This window comes from Perissodus microlepis, chromosome 17 (genome assembly GCF_051167445.1).
Source record: "Perissodus microlepis isolate ML-2025 ecotype Zambia chromosome 17, ASM5116744v1, whole genome shotgun sequence".
Classification (NCBI taxonomy): Eukaryota; Metazoa; Chordata; class Actinopteri; order Cichliformes; family Cichlidae; genus Perissodus; species Perissodus microlepis.
This window is the reverse complement of record NC_140477.1, coordinates 7600731-7622736: the sequence shown is the minus strand read 5'-3', so window position 1 is coordinate 7622736 and position 22006 is coordinate 7600731. Positions and strand designations below refer to the sequence as shown.

The 22006-nt window shown below is 43.0% G+C and overlaps 1 protein-coding gene across 7 annotated transcripts in view; it reads left to right on the top strand.

The window, feature by feature from the left end:
- tfec (transcription factor EC) overlaps positions 1–5898 on the top strand; it is a 34309-nt gene extending 28411 nt beyond the window's left edge. For 4 of the 7 annotated variants that reach the window (XM_084910861.1, XM_084910858.1, XM_084910863.1 and 1 more), the window contains 5 exons: positions 1239–1359; positions 2227–2283; positions 2415–2490; positions 3436–3583; positions 4671–5898. In XM_084910861.1, the coding sequence (XP_084766987.1) occupies positions 1239–1359; positions 2227–2283; positions 2415–2490; positions 3436–3583; positions 4671–5144 (876 nt within the window). In that variant the 3' untranslated portion in view covers positions 5145–5898. The remainder of the gene's footprint in view (positions 1–1238; positions 1360–2226; positions 2284–2414; positions 2491–3435; positions 3584–4670) is intronic. The other 3 variants (XM_084910864.1, XM_084910860.1, XM_084910865.1) reach the window with 1 other exon arrangement.
- The last annotated feature ends 16108 nt before the right edge of the window (positions 5899–22006 follow it).

Genomic DNA, 22006 nt, shown 5'->3' with positions numbered 1-22006 from the left:
CACACACACACACACAGATAAAGCAAAACAGAGTAAAACACAACAGACATTGTAATGGAGGAGGAGGAATGAGGGAGAGTCAGTGGGTTTCAAATGTAGACAGGAATGCAACAGCCAGGAGCGAAGAGTGAGAGACTTTGCCAGAGAGAGTTACTGAGCCAGTGGATTGGCCTAATGCACATAGTCCCCATGGGCTTGTTCAGAAATGATACCGTGCTTAAATGGATCAATTCATCCTAATTAGTCATACAGTACGATGCATCACATCGTTTCGCTGTGTCAACACACTCAGGAACGCAGACGGGAGAGGAATTGAAGTGATTACAATTTTAGTAGTAGGGGAATTGTTCCTATATTTTATTTTGATATGCAATTTTGTCCCCTCCTCCTATACATTATATATATATATATATATATATATATATATATATATATATATATATATATATACATACATATTTTTAAAACACTCATTTTCTCTTGACTTTTTCCACATATAACAGCGTGGTTGTTAAATCTAACACACGTTGGAGATAAAATTAGTTGGAATCCGTGGTGGCTTCTGGCATGCTTTTTTTTTCGACATAAATACACAAATGCGAATTAGACACACACGTGTGTCATCATGCTAAAGATCCAGACATCTCTGTCCCTCCACTCCATGAAAAGGCCGTATTATTGCAGAGGGGGGATACATGTGTTCTCAGACAAGAAGACACCCGTAGGAAAACAGTTTTGCCTCTGTTCATGCAGTTGACCTAGCTAGCCTTTTCATCTAATGGGATGCTATTTTCAACACAGAGCGAATCAGTGTTAGGAGCACTTTCATCTGGAGGGGTTCTGAAAATGGTACCATTAGCAAATCAAGGCGCTATGTTTGGTCAAATCGCCCCCTTGGCAAGCAGCAAGCCTGGGTTCGAGGTCAGGGGTAAAACGTCTTACAATTAGGTTGCGTTTCTGTTAAGTTGTTTTTACTCCATTGCCACATTCCCGGGTAGAGTGGAGGAGATGCTAACAATCTTCTCTTCAAGGCTCTGATCACTCCACGTCTCTTGTCAGTTTTGCCAAACAAAGCCACACAGCAGTTAAAAACAACTGTTTGTTTGGCGGCTTTTGTGTCAAAGTGTGAAAGCACTGTTTGTTTACGTTGTGTGTGAATGTGTGAAATGTAAATGCACTTCCCATTCACTTAACTCACTCCCCTTTCTTCCTCTGCATCTCCCCTCTCTCCTGCCTAGGTGTCTCTCAGCAGCAGCATGTTGGACGTCTATGGGAGTGAACAAGGTATGAACGCCCCTAATGGTGGACTGAGTCCTACATCTAACCCTACAAAGCTCACTGTAAAAAGGGAATACACAGGTATGAACTCATACCATAATCTGACCAAACAGCTAAACCATTAAAGAGTTGCTCACATTGTAAAACCTAAAAAAATAGAAGCTAAAACACAGTTCCCTTTGTTAGACACTAGTGGAGACTTTTCATCTCAAGGCAACAACAACAACAACAACAACAACAACGACAACAACAAAAAAGAGATCCTTTTAGTTTTTTTTGTTCATATTAATTACAAACACCCAGACGAAAGCTGATTAGGAAACAGAAAGGATGCCTGACCAAAAATAAATAAATAAATGAAATCCTTCAGTCTCAATGGGCAAATAAGAACATTGCCATCTGTTTCATTTGAGTGTAGGCAGAGGGGACAATGGGCTGTTGCACAGAGTTCAAATTGTCCTGATTAAATCAACAAGAGACAAATTGGGAAATCCAATCTCAGGTCCCCAATTATGTAATTTAGGAGAACGTGACTACAAATATGGATACACTGGAATTTTTGTCCTTCTCGGACGGATGAGTCAGTTCGCTAAATCTTCTTAATTATAGAATGTTTTGCAGTAAAAAAAAATGGGGTTACCATTTTTCTTTTTCTTTACAATGAGCTTCATACATGCTGGAGGGGGATGAACCGGGGTCAGCGTGTGTGTAAGGAGGTCAAATTTATGTCCGTAGTGTAGACTCGCTGCACAGACACTCCTCATTCTGACCCCGGCGCTGAACTCCCCTCAAAACGGCCGATTGTGCGTCTCCTGACTGGACCTTCTGTGGCCTTTTGTATTTGTTGTCTTTCAGTTTCTAAATCTGTGTGCATTGCTAATCCATTCGTTCCCCTGCGTGATTTATTTATTCGTGTATTTTTATGTTTTTTTTGCTTTTTTTTGACAGAACACGACACAAGGGTGATGGCCAAAGAGAGGCAGAAAAAAGACAACCATAATTTGAGTAAGTGTCACCCCCTCCAACCCACGCCGTTCAGCTCCATAATACTTTAACATCTGGGATAACCTTTGGTGCAGCATCTGACACTGCTCTCATCAACTTTTGCTCCCTTTTTTTTCTTTCTGCTTGCACAGTTGAAAGAAGGCGACGATACAACATTAACTACAGGATTAAGGAGCTTGGAACACTCATACCAAAGTCGAATGATCCGTAAGTTGCAAAATCCTAAATATATTTACTGAAAAATTCTCCCCCCAGCCCACCTCCTGCTTCGCTTCACTTCACATCACTGAAACAACTGCAAGAACCTGTGTGTTGGGTATTAAATTCGCAGCACAAAGACACTCGAAACGTCGTTCATTGAATTCAAATGAGTGCTTGAGCACATTTCAGTCATATTTCAAGGGTGCACTTGAACTCTCATTGTAGTCGACGCTCTCCGAGCTGTACGTCTCCTTGCCGGGTCCCGGCAGTTCAGCTCAAAGCATGAATGATGAGGAAAGGGTCAAATGCAAAGAAGCGGGCCACGCCATTTGAATCAAAGTTTGAAGCACAATTGGAACACCGAGACGGAGCGTGGAACTGAATTGAAATCCCGCGGCCATCTTTCGCAGTTGAACTTTGCTTCAAATTTAAATGGAAGGTTAGCGTTGTCGTCGTGCCATTAACGCGGGATAAAAGAGATTATTAGCGCTGATCAGGCCAACGTCTCACTCGTGTGGAAAAGGACAATTTTACTACAGCTTCCCTGTCCTCTTTTAAAAAAGTAATAATATCTCCAAAAGAATGACTTGCACTCTAGCACCTTAAGTCCATTTCTCCATTTTTCTCCTTGCCTTCCTGCTTAGCTCATTTTCCCTTCACCTATTTTTATTCGAGGATTAATTTTACCGTACAAGGAGGTACAAGAATGGACTTTCCACATAGCTACTTAACTATTCTATTAAAATTCCCATTCAGTGTCCCCATGTAATGTCCAAGGATGAATAATTGCCCCGTGTAAATCACCATTTCTTATTCATATCATAAAAAAGGGGGAGAAAAAAACCTCTGTTAAAACTTTTCCCTGCATTTTTTTTTTATTGCAAAGGATATTCTGCCGACATAAGGGGGTTCTGTATAAAAGGTTATCTTTTACGTTTCTCCTTTCTGCAGCGACATGCGGTGGAACAAAGGCACCATCCTCAAGGCCTCGGTGGAGTACATAAGATGGCTGCAGAAGGAGCAGCAGCACGCCCGGGAGCTGGAAAGCCGTCAGAAGAAGCTGGAGCAAGCCAATAGGAGGCTGCTCCTGAGGATCCAGGTAATAAGATGTGAATGTCTCAGTGGGTTTATTTTATATCTGTGGTATAAATGCAGATAAACACAGCGAGAAAAAGAAGGAACTTATATTTCATATACATTTTTACAAGCCAATCAGCACACAGCATCATATTTTAATTCTATTTTTACAATACTGAGTTCTTCCTGCCAAAGATCAGCTGGTAACTGCCAGTCCCACATCCATCATCCCCAGGTACTTCACGCTAATTTCCACCTGAATGCTTTACGACACCACAACGCAAACTTAGGGACTCCCACAGTCCCCGCCACCTTCACCGCCACTCTCTTTTACAAAAGATCCCTCACATCCCATAATCTTTTCTTATAGAGGTCAGTGCTAATTACCTGATAAATAAACACAATGACCTCAGCTCTGCGACCTCGGGGAATGCAGCAGGGGCATAAATAGATGAAGAGCACTAATAGAAGAGATGCTTACTGATAAATGTGTGCTGATAGGATTGCACTATGCACATGCAGACTTTCACACTCAGTCACTGTGGTTAACCAGAGTAGATTTCAATGATGGGAATGCTAAAAAAAAAAGTATGTGTAATCAGAAATGATGATAAAAGTATGTGTGAAACAATAACCAACCCCGACAAAAGGCAGCAAACAAAGGGCTTAATGCAACAGCAGGGCTTTGTGGTGTCACTGATGGGTGATAAGCGCAGATAATGTACTCTGTAAAAGTGTGAGACGATTACGCAGTGAACCTCCCAATCCAACCTCAGAATGTGGAGGAGATGGTAAAGCCAGGGTGTGACTGTGATTGTGTCAGAGCTACTCCCATATCAGTTAAAGACGTCAGCTCATAACTGATGAATTTCACACAGTTTTAGATAGTTATTCAGATACTACACATAGCTTTTTTTTTTTTTTCAAAACAAAGTTGACGTCTCAGCTTACATCCATCTGTGCATCCAGTTGGCAGCTTCACCTACAGCTGCCAACTGCTTTGCAACCCACCTCCAGCCCCAGCACCTTTGAACCTACGCCTAACCCATGCATGCACACATTTTCTAAACCTATTATTTTTAAAAAGGTTTCTTTTCTTTGCTTTCCAGGAGCTTGAGATTCAAGCACGAGCTCACGGGCTACCAAACATGGCCACAGCCTTGGGGACGGTCGAACTTTCCTCCCACCTACTCAAACAACAACAACAGCAGCAGCAGCAGCAATCATCTCCCCAGGCCCAGCAACCTCAGCAGCCAACTCTCTACCAAGAGGACATCAACAACGACTACCTCCAGAGGATAGCTGCGGCATCTGGCGTGCCATCCACCGCCACCGTCAGCGGGCCGCAGGATCACATTAGTGGCACTGACGCCTGCACCACCTTCTCCGACCCGCTGTCCCATTTCACAGACTTCTTCACCACCACACTTAAGGAGGAACACCAGCTGGATGAGATCCTGATGGATGACCCACTGTCGCCGTTTGGCACCGATCCGCTCCTCTCGGCCGGCTCCCCCGGAGCTGCATCCAAGGACAGCAGCCGCAGGAGCAGCTTCAGCTCTGCCGAGGGTGATGACCTATAAGGGTGCCCTCAGTCTCGTTATCACCTGTAATCTCTGTCGGTAAAGGGCATCCACGTGGCCTTTAAATGACTGAGTGATGGCTCCGAGCATACATTTAAGACTCCTACTAGGGTTGCAAGTAATTTAAACGACAGCTGACAGCACTCCTTTAAAGTGCCACCTGTGCATTAAGCGTGTAGTTCTTGTCGATCAGTTGAGTGTTGAAGCTACAGAACACTGACGTTCGCCAAAGCTGAGCGGGAACAGAAACATCCTGTGAGCACACCATGGACCGGCTGCTCTTTTTAACTTTACTACAGACAGTTTCAACTATTCTCTGCCTCCCAGACACAGCTGAAAAAGACTTATAAGAAAAAGGGAGACAATTATAATTACATAATGTTAATGACTACTGTTTTTTAAACACACTGTGGTGGCCACACACTGTAACATATGCAAAATAACCACTAAAAACATACCAAAGCTGTTTCCTTTCATGAAAGCATTAATTCTTTACAAAAGATCATGTTAATACGTTGCAGATGGTTGCATTATTTGATGTGCCTTATTTGACCAGTACTGATGTACTCACCCCAATGCCTAACACGTCCTCATCAGTGTCTTTGAAATGTTTTTGTTTGAAATGTTGGTGTATTTATATGTTTTAATCCATTTATTCATAAAAAGTATATATATTATTATCTAACACCTTTTTTAAAAACTTCTTTGTAGGGGTGGGAACGACGTAATAAACCCCTTTTTTTTGTATTTCTTATTTCTTGTCATGCTGGATTCATTGGTGCACCCTTCCTCAAACAGTTGTTCCTGAGTGTCACGCCTGTTGTAGCCACCGTCAGGAATTGCAGTTAGCAATCTGTCACATCCAAGCAACACATTTCTCACTTTGCAACAAAAACTTTTACTTCTAACTCAACACCCACAAACCTGCAGGTAAAAACTCGATACAAAGTGACTAGTTGTAAACTGGGGGCAAAAAAAGAAGAAAAAGAAAAGAAAAGCACATTCTGGATGACAACAGGAGTGAATAAAAAAGCCTGGAAAGATTCATAGTGAAAGGCGAAAGAGCCTTACAAGGTGGCTGATTGGCAACGAGAGGCCGAAAGGAAGAGAGAGGAGGGAAATTAGATAATAAAGACAAGTGGAGGAGGAGTAATAATTCTGATGAGCCCACTGTGAGCTGATGAGCCCTTGAGGATGAATAATGGCGACGGATAAAGAGTTGCTCTGAGAGCTGTTAGCCGAGAGCCGAGAAAGTTTCCTTTGAGGTAAGAGGTTGTGGAGATGGTGTCCTTTTCGGAATACGATTATAAACAATCTGTATCAAAGTTAGCCGCAGAAACTTTCTGTGTGACACAGAAATAAAAACTCTTTGATCTCATATTGACAAAAAAAAGTGTAGCTGTGTCATTGACAAAAATCATACATCAACAAGCGGTTTTCTAATCATGAGGTCATGCATTAATAATACAACAAACACGCCAATACTTCCCAAATGGATTTCTCATCAAAGCCTCTTCAAATTAATGTTTCAGAGTCTTATTAGTGTGTACTGAAATCGAAACGTATCCCGCTCGCATCTCCTCTTCAGCTGCAAATAAAGAGAAGATCCAATCAATTGGTTTGGAGCAGAGCCACTTCAAACTACAAAGTGATTAGTGATGTTTACGAGTAACTTTCCAAATCAGTTATAGAAGGCAAATACAGATTTCTGTTATGCTAAACAAAACAAAACAGTACTCTCTGTTGTAGTTAAAGTATTGGAAGGATATGAAGCAAGAACATTTTAAAAAGGTGTCAATTAAAAAGAAAACAAAACCAAAACATTCACACTCAATAGACAAAACACACTTCCACACTTCCTAACTAATTCATTTCCTCCATATCAAAAAGCTATCACAGGCAAAGTTCAAGGTCCGTTGTGCACATGCTTCAAAAGGAAATGTGGTCGGATGAGGCAACAGTGACATCAGAACAAGTGACTTTTTATTAGGAATATCACAGCTCATCAAGCCCAGGTTTGAAAAACTCGGAGGGTTTGTGTCTGCGCTGGATGGAGAAAACACGTCCGCCTGCATGTTAGAGGCATTAGCTGCATGTGTAAGGAGTTAAACTTGAACATGTAAAACAAATCTGGGTGTATTTCCAATTGTGCAACTCTCTCAATCTTTGTCTCACTCGCTATAGTCCTTAGCTAATTTCCGTCGTAGAGAAACAGATGGGATTCTAGCTTCTTACAGAATCTGCAAAGAAAAAAAAAGTGCACCTAGTAATATAATACTTCACCTCCCTTCTGTTATAGTACAAGCACCCACAGGAACATGGTCCCCTTCGGTGAATTACCTCACTTCCACGACTGCAAAAAAAAGGAGGAAAGAAAAGAAAAGGCTGCTGCTGTATCCTGATTGCAACAGCAGGTGGCAGCAGCTGGCTGTGTGTTCTTATCACACTGTGCAGTAATGAAAAGAAACTCAATGCAGGACTGTGGTGCCAATAGGGAACATTTGTGGTGGATTATTTAAGAAAAGCCAGTAAAAGAAGAATAAAAAAAACCCTTTACTGTGTAACAATGGCTGGAAAACACTACTTTCCCATATGGAACTGTGCCTTGGCAGTATATGCTAAAGTCCAGGGTACTCCATATACTTCCCAGCATAAACTGACAAATCTAAAGAAGGCAAGCGATGTCGTGAACCTCACAGCGCAGTCGTTCTGTCACCAAAACAATGTTGTCAGACCTCCTGCCACCCACCAACACTGACGCCACCGCCGAGCAGGAGAAGCTGTCACCTGCACAGATGCCAGAGCTGCCAGCATGCAATACAATGCGCTCACCTGTCGAGCCTGCCATTGGCAACTCTTAATCACCTCCCGCTGAGGTGACTCACTTTGGAGGCATGGCAAGCTCGGAGACATATGCACGGGGGGGCCGCGCGCCCGCTCGTGCACACAAACAAGCCTAATCAAATGTGCTCGTGTGTAAACACAAACACACACTCGCCGCACAAATGCACGCGCAGGTGTGTGTATCACTGAGCTTCGTTGCCACACATAGGTGGAAGAGAAGGTGAAAAAAGAGAGAGAGAGAGACAGAGAGAGAGAAATCCACGTAAAAGCCCTCATCAGGATCTGGACTGTGACAAGACTTGTGCACAAATTAGGTGAAATTTGAGTGGGAATAACAATATGACAGCCGGCAGTGAGGAACCAAACATCAAGTGTCATATCTATTTTCAGCCATGACTCAGAGCTGTGTGACAAACAACACCATGCTGCTTCTCAATCAGTCAACCCATCTACTGGAAATGTGGCAAACTACCCCGCCCCTCCCATGAGTTTTTTCCCCCCTTCAGGAAAATAAGAAGCGATCTGAAGCTAAGGTCAAAGTTAAAGGTGAAAAAAATATATAAAACTTCGCCAAAGTCTGAGCATCACATTTTAATGCTCATACCATTGACTGTGTTCCTCCATTGCACCAGAGTAATACTTCCCATGATTCTCTAAGGGCTGATTTTATTAGGGACCGCACCCTGACCAACGCTCGACAAACTCCCACGTCAATGGACCGCCGAGGCCCCCACGTGCATTAACAAAGGAACACGAGAGACAGAGAATTGAATTTTTTAAAAAAGGCCCTTCTCGAGATGCTATAAAATTAATGCGATTTCCAGAGTTTTTATGAATCGCACCAGATGCCAAATACATAACTTCAAACAAATTGACTTCCAATTATTGGTGCCGCACACCACTTCCAGATGTGCAACAGATGGAGCCGGGGCAACCGAAGGTGTCTCGGCCCGCTCTTTTTTTGTGTGTGTGTTTTTTTTTTGTTATTCCGCAGTAAAAACAGCGGCACAGTTGTATGCATTTTAAATCACAGTGGGCTGTGGGCTGGAGGTGAAGGGAAGGACACGGGGGATAAGAGGAGGAAAAATGAAAGCACATCATTAGGAAAAATGTAAATCGGCACAGCACAGACAGTGCCATATGTAGCATTAATACGCCCTGATATTATGTAAAGGCAGATGAGATGCCGGGGCTGAAAGCTGGAACTGTATCAAGGAGGTGGAGGGATTCAGAAATGTAAATGTTAATGTGATCTCTGCTGTATCTTCCAGTGCCTGGGATTAAATGGTAAAAAGGAACAATTATGGGGCTTTCTTTCTTTTTTCTTTCTTTTTTTTGCCGCATATGTTAATAGCTTACAATATCCTTGCATACATAAAGAACATTAGATATGATTAGAAGATATCCACAGTTTATATACTAGGAGGTTTTTACGGCAGCCATAAGAAACGCTGCACTCTGCTCTGTTGTTAATAAAGTCTCTTCCTGGAAACTTGAAGTAATTCGATTAGTCGCTGTTAAAACCGACATAAAAGTAAAACAAATGTGATCCGGAGTGAGGAAAGTAGCTGAGCACGGAGTTCTTTTCACTGCAGAGAAAACTAATAGAATATCCAACAGCGGTACGGTGTCCTGGGAGGGTCATGGCTCTGATCCCATTATTACCACAGACTCGGGGCCCCGAGGGAGCCAAAATGGCTATGTATTTTTCCCAGAGCCCACAGTGGAGCTGTCTGCTGGGGCCCTATCGACTTCACTAGCAGTCTGAGTTGAGCACCACAGGTCCTCCCCCCTCTGATCCTCGGGGCCACGGAGCTTCTCCTCGCTTCCTCTCTCTGTTTTCACGTATCTTAGGCTTTCTATTCAAATACAGCAGCGAGCGGGGACCATTTTGCTTGGCCATCGTACCTCTGTGCTGTCTTTAATTCCCTTGCTCTGCCAGTGCTGTATGCTAATCCAACTTGCAAGCCCCCCTCCTCTCTACACCACCACCACCCTAAGTCTTCCTGCACGTGCACACTTTAACCTTGTGTAATCTGGGTGACCTTGGACTGAATGCGAAGCGGCTGAAGAGAAGTCCCTGATTGATTTGAAATTCACAAAGAGCAGGAATGACCACTGACCACCAACAGGAAGAAAAATAAATAAATTGTGGATGCCCCTCCAAAATAAAATAAATGCTGGTTAACGCGCCTCCTGGCTCGTGTTGTGCAAGTTGAGTGAGGTGAGGTGAGTTGTGGGAGCAGCTGGGTAAATGTCAAATTTAGGCATGGCAGTGTTAGGGGGTGTAAAAGGGGAGAGCATCAAGATGATCATCATTAGCAGTCGAAGATAATTGGCACTGCGTTTTGGGCGTTCTGATGGGCAACTCCGCTGCATTATTCATTCACCTTCCCGCTCTCTCTCTTCCCTCTCTCCAACCCAGGCCAGGCACTGGGCCTTAGGAGCTGGACTCATCTATTATAGATGGGTAATTGTTTATTAAATGCAGGCATGACCCTATTATGCCTATTACCCAAGTGCCGCACACCAGTGTGGCTGGCAAGCGACTGTGTTTTTTCCATATTCTAGAAGATCTGACAATCCCCTTTCGAGGACGTGAGACCGCTTTGGCATGAGTAAGTGTCAGCACAGCTCAGGATGTAGAAAATACAGGAGAAAAAAAAGTAGGTAGAGATGGGAAAATAGGAGGAAGTTGGCAGGGAGGAGAGGAGCAAAGGATGATGAAAAATAAAGCTAAAGCTTGTGTGGATGCCAGTGGCTAAAGAAGTAAGTCTCTCCTTCTTCTCGAAGGCTCGGTGGATGGAGGCAAAGACAAAGGGTAAGCTAAAGAGATGCTTTGCCTCTCATTACACTGGCTCCTAATCTACCTTTACCCTATCGTGGGCAATCCCCGCTGCAGGCATTTGGAGGCTAAAGCTTCGAGGCAGTTTGGCCAAAGCGGATTCATTACCTTAGATAGGACTACCAATGTGCCTGCTAAAATGTCACATTTAAAAAAAGAAAAAAAAACCTCACACAGCAAGCCACAGCTGGGGCGAACCGACACTAGAGGTCAGTGTTGTAACAGAGTTCGGACACCGGTCTCCAGTAGCAAACAACAGCACGCTTAAAGCAGACATTACAAAAGACAGGAGAGACTGGGAAAAATAATTCAGGTAATGGAAATGAATTGAAATGAAATGATTAAGTTCAGTTAATTACTCGGTAGCTTAGGCAAATCAGCTTAACTTATATCAAAATTATTATTTCATCCAGAATGGCAGATTCACTGAGAAGATATTTTAGCCAGCATGCACTTAAACCAGTCTATGTGAAGTGGGATCAAGCTAATGGATCAGATCTAATGCATGTGGCACTCGGTATGGTGACATAAATGAATGTGCGGAAACAAAAAGGATTGATTGAAAGGTGGGGACGACATGTTTCTTTGTCACTGTCGAAGTGTTTATAATATATCAGTTTCACTTTCCACGTTAAATGGCAACTCACTGGTTTGGTAACGCAGAGGAAATATTTTTCTCTCGTCCTGTGAAAGAAGTCAAAATACCGACGGAGATTTTCGTACAACAAAAAAAGCGAGGATCGAGGGGTGGGGTTGGGGGGGATATCGCCCAGCTCGGATGTGCTGTGCTGCTGTGCTGCGGTATGATAAAGTGATCTGCATGATGGCATGTCACTGGTTATTGGCTGGGTTGAGAGTGATTAACATGGGGTGTTAATTAGTGGGTCGTCAGGATTGAGTGTGCGGCTAACGACACGGCTCCGAAACAGCTTGGTCTCACACACACGCACACACACACACACGCACGCACACACACACACACACACACACAGTGTTGAGCTTCGGCCTTCTTTTACAATTAAAATGAATTTGACAATTAGTGCTGAGCAAAATACTTTAATATGTTAGCTTTAATCAAAGGGAAATAAAATTATATTTTTTATGCCATCAAACAAAATGAAAGGATATCTTTAGGATGTGTAAGGAAAATAAATTCTAAATAAATCCCTTTTTTTATTATTAATGTATAAAAACAACTGTAAGTCATTCCAGGCTCTCTTTTAATTACTTAGCATCTACAGCAGAACAGAAGGTATGACTGTGATATGACTTTTTAGCCTCTTACTTAATAAAAATGGTAATTTCTAATAAAATTATCATGGTGAGAATATTTTCATTAAATTGCTGGGAAAGATGATGAAAAAAAGAGGAGAAAATATGCAGGTTTTCAAGCGAATGGACCACAAACAGAATCAAATAATGATAATAATAATAATAATATTGATGAGTGCAAATCAGTGACATGTTATTTGCAGCCTTTTTCTAATTTAATAGCACTCGTACAGAAATAGGAATTCTGCTGGCAGATTTGCCCTAATGCTGTTGAGTTGATTAGACGTGTGAGAGGCGAATGACGGAGAGCGAGCGGGCAAGTAAGAAGAGAGGAGGGAGTGAGCGCGCCGAGCCGCCCCTCTTTCCCCTCGGAGGTTTATTTATTCCTCTAGCATCCGGCCCACTGATTAGCCGGCCACATACGCATTTAACACTTCCCCACAATGAACTGCCGGCTGCCGTTTCAATGGGCTTATCTGTTGTGCCGCGTGCAGTAAATAATACTGCAGCTGTCAGCTGGCCTCAAACGCATCATCCCATGTAGCTAGTGCTACGCTGGGATTAGCCGTGCTGAATGAAGTCTTGTCTCAGAGCAGGGGGGAGAGCTGTGCCAAACAGTTTACAGGACCCCTCCGCCCCAAGTGGAACAAATAGAATGTAATTAAGGAGAGATGAGAGCACGGAGGAGGTGCAGTTAGACACGGATGCTCACGCGCTAACATTTGAGCGCACAAACACACATTTACTCCTGCCACATGCAAATGGTTCTTTGTTAGTTGCTGTGCCGTTTTTTTTTAATACCCAGAGAGAGCAAAAAAAAAAAAAAAAAATAGCTTTTTTACCTTTCTTTTCCATATTATGGAATTTGTCATGTTCAGTTGGAGCTGTCATAGCTAGAACAGTGTGCGCTAATGTGTGTAATCTGCTTTGCAACACATCAATTATGATGGATATTGCTCCACCGCCATGCTTCCAGGGTTTTTATACAAGCCTGCAGGGGAATCCGTCTTTTCTTGTTAGGCAACCTGTTTAGTAAATAATGATCCACTTTGAGCCCGCCTGATGTCGTATAATGGGATGCGTGTGCTCGCGTCTGCACGTGTGAGAGTGAGTGCGTGCGTGTGTGTGGCGCTGCTTTGGTGCACAAGGATCAAGCCTGCTAGATCAAAAAACACTTACGTGCAGACTGGAATTCAATCAAGCCCGTGCTGTGTGAAAGCCACGTCGTGGAGAAACCTCAGCTGCTCCTGGATGTGTTACAAACACATATGTAAAAATTATGAACACCATCAATGACCGGTTCAAGTATACCGTCTGAGCTAACAGGGAGGCAGAGACGTAAATATTTAGATCTCACACTTTTCATTCAAAATCATATTTTCTTCAAATTAAATTTCTTATTTTTCAAGCTTACACATACCCTACTTTAACCTCCCCCCACTACCTAAATTTCCACTCTTTTCTGGACTCTTTTTTCCCCCTCCTGTGGTGATTTGTTCCTCCCTATCATGCTTTTTCTTTCCCAAGCAACATCAGCTCATGAACTCCTTTCGCTTGCCTTATAAATTATGTTCCTCCATCTTTAACTTTCTACCACACGGTCTCCAGGACAGGGTACCAGAAAACAAGGAGAGAGTGGCACAGATTTAACCTCACACTTTCCACAGATTCGAAGAAAAGGCCATCCACTCCAAACAGCTTGCTAACTTTTGCTCGCCTTTGAATCATTAGCCTCCTGGCTCCTGGCAACATTTAGTTAACTTACCCAGAAAAACCTCCGGTGACCCCAGAAGCCCCACAAAATAATAGAGATTCTGTTTTTGGGAGTACATTTTGACAAAAGACATCAGTTCTTGGGAGTTTTTCAGCAAAAGCTTGACTAAAAAGCTGGGCCACCCTGCAAGTTGGCTCTGCTCAGATGGAGCACTGTTTTGCCAGTACGCTCAGGGAAAGCTTTAGCTCAGGGTCCTTTGGGAGCTGCATCGGATCACGTCGAGATCCCTGTCAGATCTCCGCTGCACTGCACTTCATTCAGTCAGTCAATCAGTCAGTAAGTCGGTCTGTCGGTAAAGCAGGGAAGCAGGTAACAGACAGGCAGGGAGAGGCCCTTCACTCATAGATGAACACATTCTTTAGTGTCAGCATAAACCCCTAGCTGCACTGGGACCCACTCGCAGACACTGTTTTCTGTATGGGCTGATTTTCACGTGCGTGTTTAAAGCATGTTGTAGAAACATATGTACAGATCTCTGTCAGAGAGAAAAACTGCTGAGATTTGGTGGCTTAATCTGAGATTGGGACAGATACTGTTGGAGATTCTATTTACTCCTTGCAAGCAGCTCCCCGATGTCCCATAAAGCCTCTCGCCTCTGAACTAAGCTGGTCAGGGTTTCAGGGTTAAAGCTCCCCAGCGACAGCAGCCTGAGTACCTGCCCGCAGTGTGAATGTCAGCCTGTTTATGTGTGTATGTGCCCCCCCCCATTCCTCCCACCCTGGATCTGAAGTGCAATGGCTTTATTTATGAAGTGGCTTCAGCTGTAACAGGCAGGTGATAAAGGAGATACCACGATCTGCAGCCATGTTATCCCCATGGCTTTTAAGGAACGACAAGGAGGCAATAATTCTGAGGGAACTGAGGGAAGTTTACCTCGACTGCTGTGAATCATCTATATCCGGAAATCAAAGGGAAGAAGCCAGAATGGCTCATTACTTCAATTACCCTCTCTAAACCGACTCATTCTGCTCTTTTGCAACATAATGCTATGGCCCAATTTTCATATGATGGATTTTTGCCTACTGTTTTTCTATAAATACAGGCTCTAAGCCAAAGACTGCAAGTCTGTCTTATTGCTGTAATAAATGCATGCTAAGTCCATAATGTCTCAACCTTTAATCCACACTATAAAAGCACTGTTTTCACCAGAAACCAGAACACAAAATCCCTAAAATTCCTAAAAACATTTAGCTCTTATTAGCACAAAACAACTCAACAGGCTTGAAAAAGACACAAATTGTATTCTTTTTTTTTTTTTTTGAGAGAGAGAATTATTTTCTTGACCTGCACCTGCACATGAACAGAATTGGGCCTCTAAAAACAGAAAATGAGGACATTTCCTCAGTATTCCCAGAAGGCAGCAGCCTGCTGGCCAACAAGACCAGCAAGGTTTCCCGGAGATGCAGAAACCTGTTAGAACACACAGAACTCATTCAAACACTCGTCTCCCCGTCCTCTTCCTCTTTTGCAGGCGACCTCTGCTTCGACGCACCTGTGCCGCGACTCAACCGGTCATTAAAATTTACATCTGAACACTTTTTCCTGTGTTTTATTTTTTTTCTTCAGCGGCGCGCCTTTGCTCGTGAAATCAAATGTTCTCTGGGGTGTAGTTGCTGAGGTTGTTTACCTGAGTAACTAATGTGATTTACAGTTTCTTTCAGACCCAAAGACGCTGAATTGATGGCGTCTGGCTGTGGCCAACAGTGCATGACAGCAAAAACAGCGACGCATTGGGGCCCAGTTTAATGTAAACCAAATGCCTACATGAGTACTGATGCAGATTGAGGTGGGATTCGTGAGGCCAGAGTGCTATCATTGCGACCACCTGATGTGTGCATAAGAACAACCTATGACTTTGTAAGATCCTGTATTTCTCTCTGAGCCTAGTCTGAAGACAGAGCAGGCGTGCGTGCGTGCCTTTCAGATGTGTCATCTCAGTAAGCAGCTCGCTTTGCAAGCAGAGATGTTATCCTCTCTGTCACGCCGAGGTCCCATCTTGTTTTGCCAGGTGGATCTGAGGGCCCTTTCCTTCCCGCTCCAAACTGACTGTCTAGATCCAAAGCAGCTGGTAGGACACAGAGCCCGTTTAGTCTGGGAAATCAGCTTGTACAAACAAACACCTTGCTTGCTCTGCGGGCCCGGTGCAGGCCAGCGCATCTGCCACCCATTATAACCTCATATCTGCCTCATATCACTCTTCTCGCAAAATAATCCAGATTCTGCTTCCAGTCCGACAAATAAACCCGACAAGACCACAGGCATCATTATTCATTATTAAAGATGATACGGCTGAGTTGGGGGCAGTGTACAAAGTACACCTGCACCACCCACAGAATTCTAAAGTGACCCAAGGGAGATGCCAAATGCTCCTCACAGGTGATATGGGTTATTCATGCTAACTGACAAGGAGGTTAGGAGTCATGTCTTTAGGATATGCTATTACCTCATATAGAATTCATTCATTTTTATTCATTTATTCATCTTGTCATCAAACGCAAAAGCCTAACTGAAAGTCAGTCTAAGACGAGCAAAAAAACCTGTGAAAACTCCAACTTATGGGAAACTCTTGTAGTCTTCCAGACACATACAAGGTACAAACATGAAGCTGATGGCTGTATGTTGTCAGTCATTCCAATACAAAACTGCCAAGCTGATGAAAAAAAAAAAAAGTGCTGCGTTAAGCAACTGTGGAGTGTCACGGCGGTTGAAGTTAACTCGTAGGCCTACTGAGTACTTCTCCCCGGAGTACAAAATTGTTACAAAGTAAGGAAGCGGCTTTTTTTTCTCTTTTTCGCGTCGATGGAGGGGAAACTGAACGCCGCTGTGGTTGGTTACGAAAACTCGAAGCTTGAAGAGACCTCGCTGTACTGCCAGGAGGAGACGGGAAGAAAGAGAGCAAGAAAACAAGAGTGAGGGCAGATTGTAAGGTAAAGAACGGGGGTGGGAGAAAAAGAGGGGTTGGAAGAGACGTACCGTTAGAGAAGAGATGGAACGAGGGAAGAAGTGTGTGCGCGCAAATTAATGTGGATGTGTTTGAAAGGGTGAACGGGAGGGTGGGTAATTTTGGCATGTTTTCCTTGGCGCACCTGCCCGGAGAAGCAGCCATGAACAGGAAGGTCTAAAAGTTAATTACATCAGTTGTTCGAGCCAAAATAAATGTCAGCCCCTGATGGACGCTGCAACACCTCCTCGACTCTTGTTTGCCTCTCAGCAGGCACTCCACCTGCTTTGAGTTAGATATTTGAGCACAAATGACCTCGATTCACGTCGATGTAGTATCTGTCGACTCACAGAAATACGTATAGGCACTTGTGTCTCAAACCGGGCACGTTTGCATGAAAGTTATTTTGTGCCTCTTTGTAAAGCAGAAAGCTCGAAGGACCTAACTCAGTATATTTTTGTCCGTCTTTCTTTCAATGTGTCCGTCCGGGTACATGCATGTGACTTTTTACTGCATTATTCATTAAGTACACCTTACTGCAAAGCGCTGCTCCTGGTCTTTCTTACTTCTTAATCATTCCTAATTTCACATGGCACCTAAGGGTGCCCTGCCTTGCCTCTGCTTTCACCAATCCAGCCCCTCTGGCCTCCCCTCCCTTGGCCCAAGTCATTATGCCTTAGCTCCACACACACATACACACTTCGAAAGGCCGCCAGTGCCAATCCAAACCCAAGCCTCCACACCATTCAACCTCCCAGCAATGTGGACTTTAAAACATGTTGTTATCTCCTTTTACACTCTGATGATCCCTGTAACATTAACATAACTTAACCCAGCACCTCTGGTCAACCTTTATGGGTTAGTACAGAGAGAGAGAGAGAAAGCTTAGACATTTGGAAGAATCTAGCGCACTTTTCTAAATAGTCATACTTGAGAGAGATCTGCAAATAAAGGAAAACAATTTTATTTACTTTTAGCATTTTAAGCCTTTTTTGACCGCGGATGAAAGCAGGAAATTGAGGAAGACACAAGGGGAATAGAATCTGAGGCCAAGGGCGTATACAGCCTAAACACTAAGCTAAACTTCACATTTCACCACCTTCACTAGCCTTAGATCGATGAGGCACTGAGGCCAAAAACAGCCTTCCAACAGAAAGCAAGAAATAAAGACTGCAGAAAAAAGGAAGGTCTTAGCAAACATTTTTCTGTTTTTATAGGATCCAGATCCAAAAAGATCTGACAAAAACATGCGGAGCGATCAAGAAAAAGAAAAAGTTCTGGCGCAGCACAACACAACATTGCTGCCAACACACTGCACTGGCCAGTCACATACACATACACAGAATTCTGGTCATTTATTTTGAAAGATTACTATTGTGAGCTTCCAAAGTTTGAAAACTGTGTGTTACTGTACCACACACTACTTGTTTGGACCTCTAAAAAAGCTTTCATACTTCTGAATGTGCTAATTAAACATACAAAGACTGCTTCTACCACAGAGAATATATTACTTAAAAACAAAACAAAATAATAAGTTAATATTTAGTCTTTGGTTTTGTCTGCTAATGCTAATGCCAATCCCTAAATGCCTAGGCAATGAAAGCAACTACTTAATTTTCTAGCACATGCTAATTAAAAAAAAACTTGAACTAACCCGCCCGAAAGTTCTTTGTGTGAACTCTGTTTTGCTTGTGGATTTTTTTAAATCCATAACATTGTGATGGAAGAGTGGGTGGGGAGATGTTGGATGGTGGCTCATCTAACATCTTCCTCTCGCTGTCACATCTGGCATCGTCTCTTTCCTGCCTTTCCTGTCTCCTTTCCTCTCTTCTCTTTCCACTTATGGCGGGAGCGGTGCGTGGGAGTTGCTCAGGAGACATCATCATGAGCCACTTCACTCGAGTGTTGCCTTCAATCAGCCCTTGAATTAATATTAATCATTTCTCCACCCCCCACACACAACAAGCCCTCCATCTCGTTGCTGCTGTGTTAAATACAGATGTGGGGGTGAAAAAAGGCATCAAATAAAGCGTTTACAGTCATTTTATGGACATCTGCTAATGACCACACCTTGGTAAATCCTCATGTCTGTTCCCCCTCTATCTTTCTGTCTGAGTAGCTTTATGGTTCAAGCTGCTGTTGAAGACATAATTGTCCCTAATCACCGCTGAAGGTCATGGCTACTCAGCAACACATCTCCCTTCCTCTGACCTGTCCTTCTCCTCTTTTCTTTTTTTCCAGCCCCCCCCCCCCCTTTTTTCCAACAGCAACCGCCACTTGAACCAATAGTCCATTAGAGATCTTCAAAAGAAAGAAAGAAAGAAAAATGGGAGTCAAAATGTAATAAAGACCTTCGTTCAAAAGGAAAAGTTATCAGTTATCAGCTTGGAAACATTTACAGTGTTGCTATTACCAGCAGGTCTGGGAAAGAGGGAAAAAAGAAAGAGACAGAGCCAAATGAGCGATAGGATGAAGATATGAGGCCTAAAATCAGAAGTGATCATCCAGAGGAATGTTTATATATGTGTGTGTGTGTGTGTGTGTGTGTGTGTGTATGTATGTGTGCGTGGGTGTGTGTGAGAGCGAAAGAGAGAGAGCAAATGAGAGAGACCTGAAGATGGCTGAAGGTCAGGAAGACATTGAGGCAATCACACTAATGAAAACAAACGAGGGATAGAGTTGGAGGGAGCGAAGGAACGTCAGGAAGGGACGTGGAGAGCGACAGAGTAAAAAAGAAAGAAAGTGCAGTGTGTGTGTGTGTGTGAAGAAATAGCCTGCCTTACCTCAGACTAATCAAACACAACGGGGTGCTTTAACAGGCAAGTGAGAATGCACAGATACATAAGCAAACTATCAGAGCCTGCCATGTACTGCTCTTTTATTTACATGCCCTCCTAACCTTTAGTCAGGCTTGGCACGCACACACACACACACATACTGTACATATACTGTACACACAAACACATACACAAGGCAGTAGCAATATGTGAAGGTTATTCCTGCAGAGGGATGACAGTGTTTATTCAGGGCTACCAGGCAGACTCTGTGACATTCAGCTTGGAGAAAATGATTAATGCAACAATATACATAGGCACGAGGAGAAGGAAGAGGAAGGCACTGTTTCTTCACAAAGAGCCAAGGTCTTTGTACCCACATATACATCCAGCTGTCTTTTCCTAACTCGACTGTGCTACATTTTCACATCGAGTTTGAACACCAGCGATTATGAATGTGATATCTGATGTCAACGTTCGTATCAAGCCCCTTAATTCCTTTTAACATGTTTTAATATACAGAGACAAGACAGGATGAACCAAAGAAATAAAAAAAAGGAAACAAAAGTTTGATTCTGAAATGAGAAGAAAAGGCTGAGATGAGATGTAATTGAATAAAATATCCATTACTTGACTGAATGTAAAGGGAGGGGGATTAATTAACATCACAGCTAATTAAAGTGGTTATAGATCAAAAAGAGCGAGATACAGAAGCACACGAAGATGTACAATACGCTCACACAAACTGCCTAACACACCGCTGCTCCTCACCTGATCACACCGTTATCTGACCAATCAGTAAGCACAGCAGCTTCCCTCTAACAGCACAAGGTGGAGATCACTGAGACATTAGCAGCGATCAATAAGTAGATGGTCTACCACAACATGTAAACCTTCCCGGAGGAGAGGGACTGCCTCGGGCAGAGACGAGAGGGAGGAGGAGACCGTGGCTAAAAATTACAATTTTCTTGTAACAGGTGGAAGCTATGTGAACTTACTGTGAAATCACAGTGCAGGGAAGTTTCTTTCAAGTATTTTATGTTTTTTTATTCTCACAACACTGGAGCAACTTAATTCATCTTATTACCAGAGCATCTTTAATAGATCATTTTCAGATTAAATGGTTGATTCAGAATTTGAATAAACTTTAATTAACCACCCACTGATCTGCCCGCAGGAAGCTTACATTACGTAAAACATTCATGGCTTGTTAGCATTAAAAAGGGAACAAGCTTATGAACTTATTCAATGTTTTAAGAACCCCGACTTCTGTCTTGTTTATTTGTTTTACTGTGGTCATTTTCAAATGACCTTGTTACTAAAAGGGTATTAAAGGAAGAAGAGAGATTTCTGCAATAAATAAACGATGTTTAACAGGATAAAACTCTCCATACTTCAACCTTCAGCCTTTTAAGATTAATTTTTTAATTCTTGGATGAAAATAACTTCAGTGACAGCCTGAATGTGACATCAATTACACATTGATTGTTTGATTTACCATCCACTGTGCTGATGTATAAGGGCAAAAATTAAATTGTGTCTTTGCCCCAAACATTATTGAGGGCACTGTATGTTTATACAACTGGAAAAAGATCTGCCAATTAGGCTGTTACAATTCTTGCTAATAAGGGAAACTCTGCATGTCTGTCTTCTTGTTTGTGTGTGTGTGTGTGTGTGTATTTGTTATCTACTTATCTATTTGTTATCTACTATCTCATAAAGGTTATCTTATCTTATCTTACTTACACAATTGGTGGGTGTATGCTGGGGACCCAAGGAAGTGCAATTTCTTTAAAGTGATACAAGGTGCAGTGGCAATGTGAGTCATTTGCAGCCCTTTCATATTTTGCATTTAAGAAAAGAAAAACACAGACATTCAGTTGCTCTACAATCCACCAGTCAACGCAGCCAATCACACTGACTCAGCAGCTCTCAGGCAGCATCCTGGCTTAACTGAGCTGCTCCATGCTGGCCCATTCTACTTCAGAGGAAGCCCACTACTTTATTTTTCATTGAAAGGGGATTTGGCTTCTATCAACTGGTAGCAGTCCTTATCAAACACACGTCTGGCTTGTAAACAGGCAGCTGGCAGCACTCCAAGCTCCCCACGGCATGCAGCAATTCTGGGCTGAGCCGAGCGGGGCTGTGACACTGATCCCACCCCTATCACTCCCGCACCGTCTGTGCTAATAGCCCCTTCAATCACTCTATCTATATTTTATTTGAGACAAGTCCGTTATGTTTATGTGTGTATTTGAAGGCTGTGGATGAGGATGTGCATCATGTTGACTGTGTGTGTGTGTGTTTGTGTGCGTGCACTTGTATTCTGTCTCCCCCATATCTCTCTGGATGAGGCATCTTCTTTATTGCTTGTTGTTGACATGGATCCCTTTAGCCCTTAACAAGAGTCAG